Source organism: Rattus norvegicus, chromosome 8 (assembly GCF_021556685.1).
Source record: "Rattus norvegicus strain SHRSP/BbbUtx chromosome 8, alternate assembly SHRSP_T2T, whole genome shotgun sequence".
Classification (NCBI taxonomy): domain Eukaryota; kingdom Metazoa; phylum Chordata; class Mammalia; order Rodentia; family Muridae; genus Rattus; species Rattus norvegicus.
The window spans coordinates 87,043,739-87,057,500 of NC_141541.1; the positions used below are offsets into that span (position 1 = coordinate 87,043,739).

Genomic DNA, 13,762 nt, shown 5'->3' on the forward strand with positions numbered 1-13,762 from the left:
AGGCAAAACAATCATACACAAAAATGTCTAAAAAATGTTTAAGCTGTATATAAATAATGGGGTTTGATTTGAAGACACGATACACATATATAGACCCAGATGTACTTCAACGTGAGGATTAGAACTTGGATTGCCTTAGTCGATGAACCTCTCAGCAGATTTTAAGGCGAACTGATCAAATTTATTGTTCATAGGAGGCAACCTGGCGATAAAGACTAGCCCACCTGAAAAGGCCAACCTCAACCTCCACGATAGAATCCCCAGCCAAAAATGAAGGTGTGCGTGAAAGAAAGCACATCGTGCCTGCGCGCAGCGCCCTGCGCCATAGCATCTTGTAGCTCCAAATCGCCAATCAAATGCGTCGCTGGACGCAGGCGCGTTACGCTCTGATGCAGCCAAGATGGCGGCGCCCAGTCGGCTTCCACTGGCCTAACTATTCTGTGCGTCTCCAGCTTCTCTCGGCATGTTCCTTCTCCGGGACTGTGGCCGCTGGGCCTCAGCGTCCCTCGGCAGACGGTTGCCTTTGCGTCGCCTCCGCAGCGACAGCGCGGCACCCTGCAGCCCGCACTTCGACGTGGTAGTTATCGGAGGAGGGCACGCGGGGACCGAGGCGGCCGCCGCCGCTGCTCGTTGTGGCTCGCGGACTCTGCTCCTCACACACCGGGTGGACACAATCGGTGAGGAGCCGGACGGCCTCAGCGGGCCTGAGGCGCAGGGGTGACGCGCGGCAGGGACTCTGCGTCCGGCCGAGCGCGGGCAAGGTTGCGATGGTCGAAGAGTGGTGGGTGCCGGGGTGAGAGAGCGGAGGACCGTAAAGCACGTCGCTGGGAAGAGCTTCCCCTTATTCTCACCTCAGAGAAAGCGTGAATTAACATTTTCACACCCGTATGATTAAGCGACCGACGTGGTGCGTTCACCGAGAGCTTGTCAAGCCCTTGAGAAACGCCGCTGCTTGTCGCGTTCTGTATTTCCATTTGGATGTTTTGTGCTGAGACCTGCAGGTCTTAGAGCCTATGCACCTCGTTTTCTTTATCCATTCATCACTTGATGAACATTGGGTTGATCACGTTTCTTGGCTCTGGCAAGTAGGGTTTCATTAAACATAGAACACTTGTCACTTCAAACAAATTTAAATTCTTTTAGATATATACACAGTAGTGCAAAACCTATGTTCCATCAACGCTGTAGGATATGTCTAAAAACATTTTAGGGGCCTACTAATGATTCTCATAAATTAGTTTAATGGAAACAATTCTGACCTGAAACGAAATGATTAGGGCAGTTATTATTGTTGTTTGCTTTTTGAGAGGGTGTCTGTCTGTCTGTCTCTCTCAGTTCTTGGCTGGTCTGGAATTTTCTGTGTAGACCAAGCTGGCTTGGAAGTCACAGTGATCCATCTGCCTCAGCCTCCTGAGTGCTGGGATTAAAGGTGTATGTACCCCATCATGAATGACTGACCAAAGTGATTGAGGAATTTGGTACATTATCAAGTATTCCTTGGCTTCAAGGAAGAAAGGTAACTTAAACTTTTAGAAGGTTGAGTCCATAGGAATGCAGAGAACAGGAATTTGAAGGTAGAGGAGTGTGTGTCTTTTGTTTTTGTAAGTGAGTCTGATTACCTTTACAAACACTCTTTATTAAATAATATTACAAGGTCCTTGTTAATTTACCACGATAGTGTCTGTTCTCTTTAGGTCAGATGTCCTGTAATCCTTCCTTTGGTGGCATCGGAAAGGGGCATTTGATGAGAGAAGTAGATGCCTTGGATGGCCTGTGTTCTCGTGTCTGTGACCAGTCTGGTATACATTACAAAGTATTAAACCGGCGTAAGGGCCCTGCTGTATGGGGACTGAGAGCGCAAATTGATCGGAAACTTTATAAACAGAACATGCAGGTGAGCACGGGTGAGACCAGGAGGGACTGTGGGCTTCTCCAGCGGCTCTGTCAACTGGCGTTCTCTCTTGACAGAAAGAAATCCTGAGTACACCCTTGCTCACTGTTCAGGAGGGAGCTGTGGAAGATCTAGTTCTTGCAGAGCCAGAGCCTGGATATGGGGGGAAGTCCAGGGTCAGAGGCGTTGTTTTGGGTATGTACTGGCTAATAATGCTAATACCAGCAAATCAAACTCTGTGAGAAACTTACTCTAGAGGAGAGTATGTAAGTGTTTTTGCTATTCCAGGAAAGTCTGGTTTTTGATGCCTGGATAAGAAAATTATGTAAATAATCTCTTATCTCTTCATTTTGACCATCATGAATCTCAGCCAAATTCTAGGTTCATTAATACTATTTTAGTGTAAGACTCCAGGGCCATTTGTGTCTTTTATCCAGCTTCTTCTGTCAAATTTGTTCCTATATTTGTTCATTTTCTCTGTGAAGTTCACGTGTGTGATTAGAGGGCAACTTTTGAGAGACCATTCCCTGTGCTCAGCATGTAGGTATGAGTGATGGAATTCAGGTCTGAGCCATCCCAACCATGCTCCCCAACCCAACACACACTTTAAATATATTTCTCTCCCATATGTCCTGGGCTGGCCTCGAACTCACAGTATAGCCAAGAATGACTTTCAGCTTCTGATTCACCTGCCTCTACCTCCTAAGTGCTGGGATTCTAGGCAGGTGCCATCGTGTCTAATTTATGTAGTGCTAGGGACTGAACCCAGGGCTTGTATGTTAGGCAAACCCTCTATCAACTAAGCTACATCACCCACCCCTACTTTCCTGTCTTATTTAAGGTTACTATTGCTGAGACGAAACACCATGACGAAAGGCAAGTTGGGGAGGAAAGGATTGATTTAGCTTAGTATCCTGAATCACAGTCCACTGAAGGAAGCCAAAACAGGAGTTTAAACTGAGCCAGAACCTAGAGGCAGGAGCTGATGCCGAGAGCACAGAGGAGTGCTGCTTACTGGCTGGCTCTGCTTGCTCTCTTACAGAACCCAGGACCACCAGCCCAGGCGTGGCCCCACCCACAATGGGCTGGGCCCTCCCACATTAATAGCTAATTTAAAAAATGTTCTACAGACTTGGCCACAGCCCAGTCTTATGGAGGCGGTTTCCAAGTTGGGGTTCTGGCCTCTCAGAATACGCTCGCCAGTGTTAGGTTGTCATAACAATTAGGCAGCATTGTTCCTCAGCCTCAGTTTTTCTGCTTCTCTAATTTCTGAGTAATTTCTTCTCTTCCCTCTGTCACTTACCATTCTTCCATCTACTCTCTAGCATTCAGAAAGAAATTAAACTTTTTTTTTTTTTTTTTTTTTTTGAGTCAGGTCTTCTTGTGTAATCAAGGCTGGCCCCAAATTCACACAAATCCACCTGCTTCTAATTCCCAGCTGCTGGGATTAAAGGTGTGCACCACACGTGGCCCGTTTTATACATTTTTAAAATTCTTTTAGGTTTCGGACAATTTCAGAAGGGAGAAGGAATCATATCATGTTTAGCTGAAATTCTAAAATCAGTTAGTTTTTGAACGACTCACTAAGTGAGCAATTCCTGTGTGATTTTCCAAGTTGGTGATGATGCATCATGGTTCCCTTGCCACACTTCGTAGATTCTTGAGATTCATAACATGTTGCCATCTAGAGTGTTTCTGCGGATTTAGGTATGTACACATATGTGTAGTGATTAGAGGTCAGAATTAGGTGTCTTCCACACTTGTTTATTTTTCTGCTTATTTTTACACTACTGGGGGACATGTCTGGCACACTCACAGAAGTCAGAGAACAGCAAGTAGGAGACATTTCGCTCCTTCCACCTTGTGGGTTTCGGGGACCAAAGGCAGGTCACCAGGCTTCTTAGCAAGTTCCTTTTTGTCTAATGAGTCATGTCACAAAGCTCGCAAGTGGCTTACCAGTCTGGCTGCTCTGTCTCCGTCTTTCCAGTCACAGGCACTGAGCACTGTGGCCTACACATAAGTTTCCTATTCATTTGAAGTTCTTTGTCTTGAGAGCCAGGTAAGGAGGTGTTGATAAAGGCACAAGCTTTCACTTATAAGTTGGGTGCTTTTAGGGATGTAATGTGTAGAGTGGTAACTGTCGTTGATAATAGAATGTTGCACCCTGAGGTTTTTCTAAGTAGGATTATGGGGCTCATTATATGAGGTGGACCTATAACCCCATGATAGTCATCATAAATATGTGCTATTTTTGTTTACTAATACTTTAATAAGCAATTTATATTGAAATTGTATTTTATTGCTGAGCAGTGGTGGTGCAATCCTTTAATCTCAGCACTCAGGAAGCAGAGGCAGGTGGATCTTTGTGAGTTCCAGAATAGCCATAGCCACAGCTCTACATAGAGAGATCCTATCTAAAAGAAAGAAAGAAAGAAAGAAAGAAAGAAAGAAAGAAAGAAAGAAAGAAAGAAAGAAAGAAAGACATATACATACATACTTATTGATGAAAAGTAAATTTGTTCATGCTTCAATAAAGTTTTTAAAAATAACTACAAAAATTTTCAAATTTCTAGAGACAGGAAGTTTTTCTGTAATTTTTTTTTTTTTGCAGGGGCGGGGAGGTTGGTTTTTTTGTTTTTGGTGTTTGTTTGTTTGTTGAGACAAGGTTTCTCTGTATAGCCCTGGCTGTTCTAGAACTCACTCTGTAAACCAGGCTGGCCTTAAACTCATAGACATTCACCTGCTTCTCCCTCCCAAGCACTGGGACTGAAGGTGTGTATCAGCACGGCCTGGCTCTGAAGTTCTGATATAAAGTACTTACATTCTATTTACTTCTGTAGAATTGTTTGTTGTTCATTTAAATACATACAAAACCATTTTGAAACAATGAGAAAAATGTTTCGCTGGTTTTTTCTTACTCATTTAGCTGATGGAAGTACAATGCATGCAGAGAGTGTAGTCCTGACCACTGGGACCTTTCTGAGAGGCGCGCTCATCATTGGACTGGAGGTGCATCCTGCAGGACGCTTGGGGGATCAGCCCTCCATAGGGTTGGCTCAGACTCTGGAGAAGTTGGGGTTTATGGTAGGAAGACTGAAGACTGGGACTCCACCCCGACTCGCCAAAGAGTCCATTAATTTCAGCATTCTACACGAGCACACAGCAGATAACCCACCCATCCCGTTCAGCTTTCTCAGTGACGATGTGTGGATCAAGGTAAGACAATTAGAAAAGCCTACTTTGATGGCTGATGCTAGCTTCTCACGGCAGAGCATAGTCTGTCTGTCTTTCTCCTCTCTTTGCTGTCCTTCTAAATTTTTGCTTTGTTTTTATTTATGGATCCGTTAGCTAAGTTAGCAGTTGGGTCTTTTCGTATATGTTCTTACATTTTATTGCTTTATATAACTTACTTTACTGCCTTAGTTACTTTTCTATTGCTAAGATAAGACACTGTGACCAAGGCAACTTACAGAAGGAACAGTTTTGTTAGGAGCTCACAGGTCCTCAGGGTGAGTCCATGACTATCATGGTAGGGAACATGGCAGCAGGCATGGCGCTGACTGGAGCAATAGGTTAGAGCTTAAATCTTTTTTTTTTTTTTCCGGAGCTGAGGACCGAACCCAGGGCCTTGCACTTGCTAGGCTAGCGCTCTACCACTGAGCTAAATCCCCAACCCCAATGTGTAGCCCAGGCTGGCCTCGAACTCGTAATCCTCCTGCCTCTGCCTCCTTCAGCAAATCCTACCAGCGTGTGCCACCACAACCAGCTTATTAATTTTTTTTTCTTTTTTTCGGAGCTGGGGACCGAACCCAGGGCTTTGCGCTTGCTAGGCAAGCGCTCTACCACTGAGCTAAATCCCCAACCCCTAATTTTTATTTATGAGTACAGTGTAGCTGTTTTGAGATGCACCAGAAGAGGGCATCAGACCTCATTACAGATGGTTGTGAGCCACCATGTGGTTGCTGGGAATTGATCTCAGGACCTCTGGAAGAGCAGTCAGTGCTCTTAACTGCCCCTTAAATCTTTATCTAACAAATCTGCAGGGGGGGAGGGGGAGGGGAGTTAAGCAAGCAAGCTAATTGGAAATGTCTCTAGTCCTTTGAAACGTCTAAGCCTATGCTTAGTGACACACCCCCTCCAACAAAACCATTCTTCCTAATCTTTCTAAAACAGTTCCACCAACTAGGGACTCAAATATAGGAGCTGTTATCCATTTAAACAGCCACATAAAAAGCCTTTTTGAAACTATTTCAGATTTACAGAATAGAAGAGCAGACTGGGGGTGGGGTGCTGTTTAGCTCAGCAGGCAGCACCTGCTGCTAAGCCTGAAGACCTGGATTCAGTCCCCGGGACCCACGTGGTGGAACTCCCAAGAGTTGTTCTCTGGCCTCCAAACACATGCTGTGGCATGTATGGATGCACACATATATACATATAAACCCTTGTATAAAAATGTAACAAAAAACTGCAAGGTTACTATGACAAAATTCTTTTTAATCAAAAAATTTAAGATTTTATTTTTATTTTATGTTTATCAGTTTCCCCTGAAAGTATGTTTGAAGTCACACAGTGAGAGTATTTTACCACTGCCTCATAAAGTGTGTATATAAGTGCACATTTATTGCCTAGTACAGTAAAATGCCCATTTCTCGTTATGGAACATTTGGTATTAAGTTGCATAGATTATGAGCCTTCTCTAAATAATTCAATCTGAACCTCAACTAAACACAGATTCCTGTAATACAGATGCAGTGCAGTGTTGAAAGTTGAGGACTGTCATACTGATCCAATGCTGTTATCTAATAGGAAGTCCCTAGCCAGAGTCTACTGATTCCCTGGTGTCACCCCAAGTCACCCCATCCCAACCTAGGTCTGTATTTGCATTTGTTTTCACGTTTATTTGTAAATTTATTTCTGTGTTTGTTTGCACGTGGTACACGTTTGTGGAAGTCAGACAGCAGCTTTCAGGGATCAGTTCTGTCCTTATACTCATGGATCCTAGAGACTAGTCAGGTCAGGTTTGGCAGCAGATGAGCCTAGGGCTTTCACATATGAGATGAGTACTGAGTCACTGAGATGCACTCCCCATCCTGTCCTTTAAACGGAAGAAGTAAGTAGAGGGTATGTTTAGAATGAAGGATTAAGGGCTGGAGATATGCCGTACTAAAACATCAAATTTTTTTTCTTTTTTTGGTGTTTTCAAGGGAGTGTTTTTCTGTGTAGTTCTGGTTGTCCTGAAACTCTAGACCAGGCTGGCCTCAAACTCAGAGATCTATCTACCTCTGTCTCCTGAGTACTGGGATTAAAGTCATGTGCAGCTGGTTCTCTGATTCTCTAAGGGATGGTTCAAGCTATTGGCTTAAAACTGTTAAGAAGTAGTATATTTCAGTTAGCATAGGCCACCACCACCTGGCTAAACATCATTTCATAATGTTATCTGATGCTCAGATTTTCCCAACTTTCCTCAAACATACTTACTTCTATTTGTATGTATGTGTGTTTTCTCCCCCTAGCCCTTGGCTTCTCTCTCCCACTCCCTCACCTGTGTCCTATGACTTGCTAGTGGTGGACAACTGGTGGGAGTTGTCTCCCTCTCTGTGGAAACTCGAGAGTGTCCTGCATCATCCCTTGGATGTGTTTCTTGCAGTAGGTTTATTTTAAATACTTTAAAATTGACCAAGAGAGAAGTGCCCACATTACACTAGAGGCTGTTTTACATCTGTTGCCCCTGTCCCCAGTATTTATGTATAAAAGAAGTTAAGTCATTTCCCCCCAGAACCTCCTGTATCCTAGATTTATCTGATTATTGCCTGTACCTTGTTTTCCCAGAAACTCATAATTAGACTCAGAAACTTCTTATATTTAGGGTCATCTGTTGGGCTATATGTTTGTTTCTGGCAGGAACATTTAATTATGTACACCCTTGATGTGTGTTAGAGTAAGTCAGTATCGTGTAGGATTTATTTGAATGAGAGGCAATTCAGTAAGGAAAGGAACAAGATGATGCTCTATGCTGCCCGTGGTGGCCCACGTGCAGTCACAGCCGTCAGAAGCCAGGCAAGAGAACCAGAGCTTAGGATAGCCTCTCTCCAGAGTTCAAGGCCAGCTAGGCTGCTGGGACCCTGTCTCAAACAGCAGCTGGGGGAAGTCTGCAGTGTAACTATCTGCTTGCCGTCCTCTAGCCGGAAGATCAGCTGCCATGCTACTTGACTCACACCAACCCCAGAGTGGATGAGCTCGTCCTTGAGAACCTTCACCTGAATAGCCATGTTAAAGAAACTACCAGAGGGCCCCGGTAAGGACAGAAGTGAGCTTAATCACGTTAAGGAATGAGGGAAACTTTTTCTGTCATCAAATTTACTTTAAATTTCAACATCTTATTCTAGATACTGTCCCTCTATTGAATCAAAGGTTTTACGTTTTCCAAACCGTCTGCATCAGGTTTGGTTGGAGCCTGAAGGAATGGATTCTGATCTCATCTACCCACAAGGGTTGTCTGTTACACTACCAGCCGAGTTACAGGAGAAAATGATAACATGCATCAGAGGCTTGGAGAAAGCCAAAATGGTCCATCCAGGTAAAGAGGGTCCCAGATGCTCATCAGTGTAAGCAGTGAGGTGGTCTTGGCTACTTCCATTGTTGCTTAACACTCCATAAAGTAGCCCAAGCTGGACCGGGGTGGACACAGCTGTAGTCCTAGCACTTGGGGAGCTAAAACAGGGAGCTATCTGCAAGTTTGAGGCGTGTGTGGCTACATAGCAAGACCCTGAGTCAACATATGTAAAATAGATGTAGCCCAGCATCTGTCCGTCTGATGTGCTTTGAATTCCCTCCTTGAGCCAGGTGCAGCTGTTTTGACTCACCTTGTGCTCTTATTCTTGGTCAGGCTATGGTGTTCAGTACGATTATTTAGATCCCCGTCAGATCAGTCCTTCCCTCGAGACGCATTTGGTTCAGCGGTTGTTCTTTGCTGGACAAATAAATGGAACCACAGGCTACGAGGAAGCTGCAGCTCAGGTGAGATTTGTTTTACTTAAGACTGGGTCTCTCTCTCTATGTAGTCTTGGCTGTCAAGCTCACCATGTAAACTAGGCCCACTTGAAACTCTCAGAGATCTACCTGCCTCTGCCTCCCAAGTGCTAGGATTAAAGTCATAAGCCACCATTCCCACCCAGTTCCAGGGAAGAGTTTATTCAGATGCTACTCTAAACAAAAAGACCATTTTATTAGTGTTTATTTCTTATTGTCTGTTGTATTTATTATACAGATCTTAGATACAACAATATTTTAGACTAAGTGGAGATAGTTGTTGTATATAACATACTTGTTTTGTTTTGAAATAGGGCCTTGATATATAGCCCAGACTCATCTTTTATTTTGTTTGTTTTTTCAGATAGGGACTCATATAGTCAAGGCTGACTTTGAAAATTCAGTCCCACTTTCACCTTCCTACTACTGAGGTCAAAAGCATGCACCACCACTCCCAGCTCAAACTGCTGATCTTTCTGCTTCACCTCCCTAGGACTAGAATTGCAAGCATGTGTGCCATGTTGCCCAGCTTGTGGGAGATGATTTTGAAAGAACTTACAGCTAGTTTCTGAATCCCTAGATATGCTAGCACGTTGTGAAAATATGGAATTGCTTCTAAAGTATGAAAAAGACAGATTCTTTTAAGATATCTGAAAATTATCATACTGTTAATACTATTCTGGCTTTCTGTGTTGTGCCTGTGCATTTGTGCATGTTGAGGTCAGAGGAAAGCATTAGATAGGTGCTTTTCTCAAGTGTTCCTCACCTTATTTTATTTTATAGGTATGGGTGTTATGTCTACATGTTTATCTGTGTACCACATGTGTGCCTAGTGCTTATGGAGGTCAGAACATGGCCTTAGACCCCCGGAACTAGAGATGCAGATGGTTATGAGCCACCATATGGATGCTAGGGATTAAATCAAAAGCCGCCAATACTCTTTCCCACTTCAGAACCAGTTCTCTAGCTGCCTTCCTTTTCAGTACATGTGGAGTATGGGGTGGTGGTATGAGCACATGAATGTGCTATAACTCCCTAGAGCTGGAGTTACAGGTGACTGTGAGCTACCCGGCATGAGTGCAGCAAACCGACCTTGGGTCCTCTGCCAGAGCAGTACCCATGCTTACCTCTTGAACTACCTCTCCAGCCCTCTACCTTATACTTCAAGACAGACTCTCTCATTGGAGCTTATCAGTTAAGCTAAACTGACTAACCAGTGAGTTTCAGTGGCCCGTCCCTGCCTCTGCTGAGAGTACAGGTTTGTACCACGATGCTCAGCTTTTCATGGGGGTGTTAGGGATCGAATTTAGGTCTTTATGCCTTTGAGGTAGGCATCTTATGAACTCACTCTAACCTCCCATAGTCTTTACCACTGTCTTGGTTGGTCACAGTTCCATTGCTATGAAGAGACACCATGACCACAGCAACCCTTATAAAAGAAAGCATTTAATTGGAGCTTGCTTGCAGTTTCCGATGCTTAGTCCATTGTCATGTTGGCAAACAGGCAGACATGGTGCTAGAGAAGGAGCTCAGACTAGATTTATAGGCAGCAGGAAGAGAGAGAGAGAGAGAGAGAGAGAGCGAGAGAGAGAGAGGGAGGGAGGGAGGGAGGGAGGGAGGAGAGACTGGGCCTGCCTTGGGCTTTTGAAACGTCAAAACCCCCAGTGATACAACTACTCCAACAAGGCCACACCTCTTAATCCTTCTCAAGTAGTTCCACTACACAATGATAAATCATATCATTTGTTTGTACAGAACAGCTAGAGAACTCGTACAAGTGAGTTTGCAAAATTTAACGCCTCTCAACCCCAATCCATGGAGGAATGAATCATAGCACTAGCACGCTACCATGTTCTGTTTCTGAGTGTAGATCACATTTACCTCTCTTAAATTCCTTATGAACCTACTTTCATCCTATTGGATGCATTTGTTCTTGGTTTTTGTTTTTTTAAGACAGGATTTTCCTGTGTAGCCCTGGCTATGCTGGAATCACTTTGTATACCAGGCTGACTTAGAATTCAGAGATCCACCTGCTTCTGCCTCCTGAGCGCTGGGACTAAAGGTTTGCGTCACCACTGCCTAGCTCTTCCTCCCGGTGTGGGTTTTTCCTAGGTAGTGTGCTGAGTAGAATAGCTATTTCTAGTTCATAATGGCCTCTTAAACATTTCAGTCCTCTTCTAGGGGGTGATAGCTGGAATCAATGCCAGTCTGAGAGTCAGTCGAAAACCACCCTTTGTTGTGAGCCGCACAGAAGGCTATATAGGAGTCTTGATTGATGACCTCACCACCCTGGGCACCAGCGAGCCGTACCGAATGTTCACTAGCAGAGTAGAGTTCCGTCTGTCACTGCGCCCAGATAATGCTGACACCCGGCTCACATTCCGAGGTAACTATTGAGTCTTGTAATGCATTTCACTGCTTTGGTACTTTAATGGTTTTTGTAGTTTTGAGGCAGGATCTCTTACAGTGTAGTCATCTTGACCACACCTGTCAAGTAGTAGTTGGCTACTACACCAGCCTTGGGAAGTAGGTATGTCCATGTGTATCCTGGCCAGCCTTGAATTCACTGCGTGCATCTTCCCTCCCTTCCTCTAAGCAGAGTTTTACAGGTGTGTGCTGCCACGCCCCGTGCTCTGCTGTTCTTTTAAAATGTCTCTTTCTCCCTCCTCATTTCTTAGCTCATGAGGATGCTGGCTGTGTGTCCCCACAGCGATATAAAAGAGCTTTGTGGATGAAGTCATCTTTAGAAGAAGGTATTTCTGTGCTGAAATCCATTAAGTTTTCAAGCTCCAAGTGGAAAAAGTTAATTCCACAAGCTCCTATAAGTATTAATAGAAGCCTTCCTGTCAGGTATGATTTTCAATGTAGACTTTTCTTAGTCTTTGCAGAAAAATGAGCTATCATAGAGACATCGTATATAGGCCCCTACTTATACATTTTAAATGAATACAGCGCTTAGCTTTTCATCACACACACACACACACACACACACACACACACACACACACACACACGAGAGCCATGTTAGACATGAATGTTGGCAGTTAGGACGTGGGGACAGGATCAGAAGTGCTATAGCTATATAACAAAGTGAGGTCTAAACTGAGCTCTGTAAGACCCTGTCTTGAAAAATAAATTTAAGAGAAAATAAAATGTATATGGCAAAGCACGTAGCTTGGTGTAGAATGCATGCTGAGCGTGAGTGAGGCTTGGAAGGCTCTGCCTCCCAAGTGCGGGGGAGTAGCATGTACCACCATAGCTAGCAAATAAATCTTAATAAATGTATTTATGTTTGATTATAAAGCGTGTGTGTGTGGGTATTGCCTACAAGTATGTACATATACCATATCCACATCCATGCCTGGAGCCCAGGGAACCAGAAGAGGGTGTCAGATCCCATGGAACTAGAGTTACAGATGGCTTTGAACTTTCCTGTGGGTGCTGGGAAGCAGACCCAGGTCCTCTGGAAGAGCAGCCGGTGTCCTTAACACCTGAGCCATCTCTCCAGCTCCATTCTTAATTTTTTGTGTATGTACAGTTTCTTTGTGGTTTCCATTGAATTCTTTTGGGTTTCCTCAGATTTAGAGGCTTCAAGCCAAAAGAAATACAAGAATACAAGTTTTCTTTGTAGGCTTGAAAATTGTAGTCCCAGCTAATATTATGTGCTACAGCAAGGAAAACTTTTTTTAAAAAACATAGTATTATAAATCCTGTTTTTTCAGTGTTATATATTCTAAATTTTTGTTTATATCAGTTTTTTGAAGGATCATGCCGCATTTTGTTTCCCTCGGTTTAGTTTTATGTGGCCTCTGAGTCTAAAGGACACTCTTAGAAAACACTCTTGTTCCAGGAACAAGGGAGGGGTGTGTGTGCGCATGCGTGCCTTCATGCCAGCCTTAAGTTTCCCCCATAGCTGAAGTAGCCTGGGATGAGCCTGCCCAACTCAAGTGCTGGGCATAAAGTTCTGAGGACCTTGAGTAATATGGAATGTGTGTGTTTTACCACTGATTCTGTTTTATCCCCATTTGGAAAACAAACAGACAAACAGTGTGATGTAGATAGGAGAGGGAACCAGCAGGGCACAGCCAGTAGTCCTCTGGACTTCAGGGGACACTGTGCACGTCATGATGACTCAGGTGGTCTCCTCTTGCGAGACCTGTTTTCCGGGATGGCTCTTACAGACGTTGTGTTGTTCTCGGTTTTCTGTTGTGTCCTAATTAGTCTCATTTGGGGGTGGTGTGGCCCAGACTTGCTCCATGGCTGACAATTACTTGATGCTCTGTCCTCTGCCTCCATCCTTTCACGGCAGAAGGGCAGGCAGGCTCCGCGAAGCCTCTCTTTTAAGGGCACTGATGCTAGTGGCTGGCTTTGCCTCTTAATAATGGTACTTGGGTTATCAGAACCCAACATAGATATTTGGGGACACCAACATTTTCACTACTGCAGTCAATATTTTTGTTTACTGGCTCTATTAATCAGTTTTATGTTATAATAAAATACCCAAGGCTGTGTATTTTATTTTTTAAAAAGAGTGTTTGTCTGGCTACCAACTCAGAGGCAGCTTCCTCTCTTTGACCTCTGCTGAGGGTGTTATAGCCAGTCGCTTCACAGCAGCAGGAGTGCAGATGAGTTTTAAAGTAGCCCATATGGGACTCGAGAGCTCTCTCTTCAGCTAAGAGCATGTGCTGCTCTGTAGAGACCATATAGAAGTACAGGAAGCCGGAAATCTAGGTGTCAAGCTTGTTCTTCTGACACGAGCCCCCTGTGAGCACTGACCTTGTAACAGCAGCATAACCTCTTTTGAAGAACAGAGACCTAGTCCTTTACCTTAAAGTGTGGGCC

General features: G+C 44.2%; 1 protein-coding gene across 2 annotated transcripts in view; it reads left to right on the top strand.

The window, feature by feature from the left end:
* The first annotated feature begins 370 nt into the window (after window positions 1-370).
* The window catches only part of Mto1 (mitochondrial tRNA translation optimization 1), a 25,397-nt gene continuing 12,005 nt past the window's right edge, over window positions 371-13,762 (top strand). Inside the window, exons 1-9 of one of the 2 annotated variants that reach the window (XR_015626483.1) lie at window positions 371-677; window positions 1,695-1,894; window positions 1,969-2,086; window positions 4,818-5,107; window positions 8,074-8,186; window positions 8,278-8,468; window positions 8,778-8,908; window positions 11,091-11,306; window positions 11,599-11,770. Coding sequence is in view for 1 of the 2 variants with exons in the window: in NM_001106841.1 (NP_001100311.1) it covers window positions 464-677; window positions 1,695-1,894; window positions 1,969-2,086; window positions 4,818-5,107; window positions 8,074-8,186; window positions 8,278-8,468; window positions 8,778-8,908; window positions 11,102-11,306; window positions 11,599-11,770 (1,634 nt within the window). In the remaining variant the exon portion in view is untranslated. 2 annotated transcript variants of the gene reach the window in all.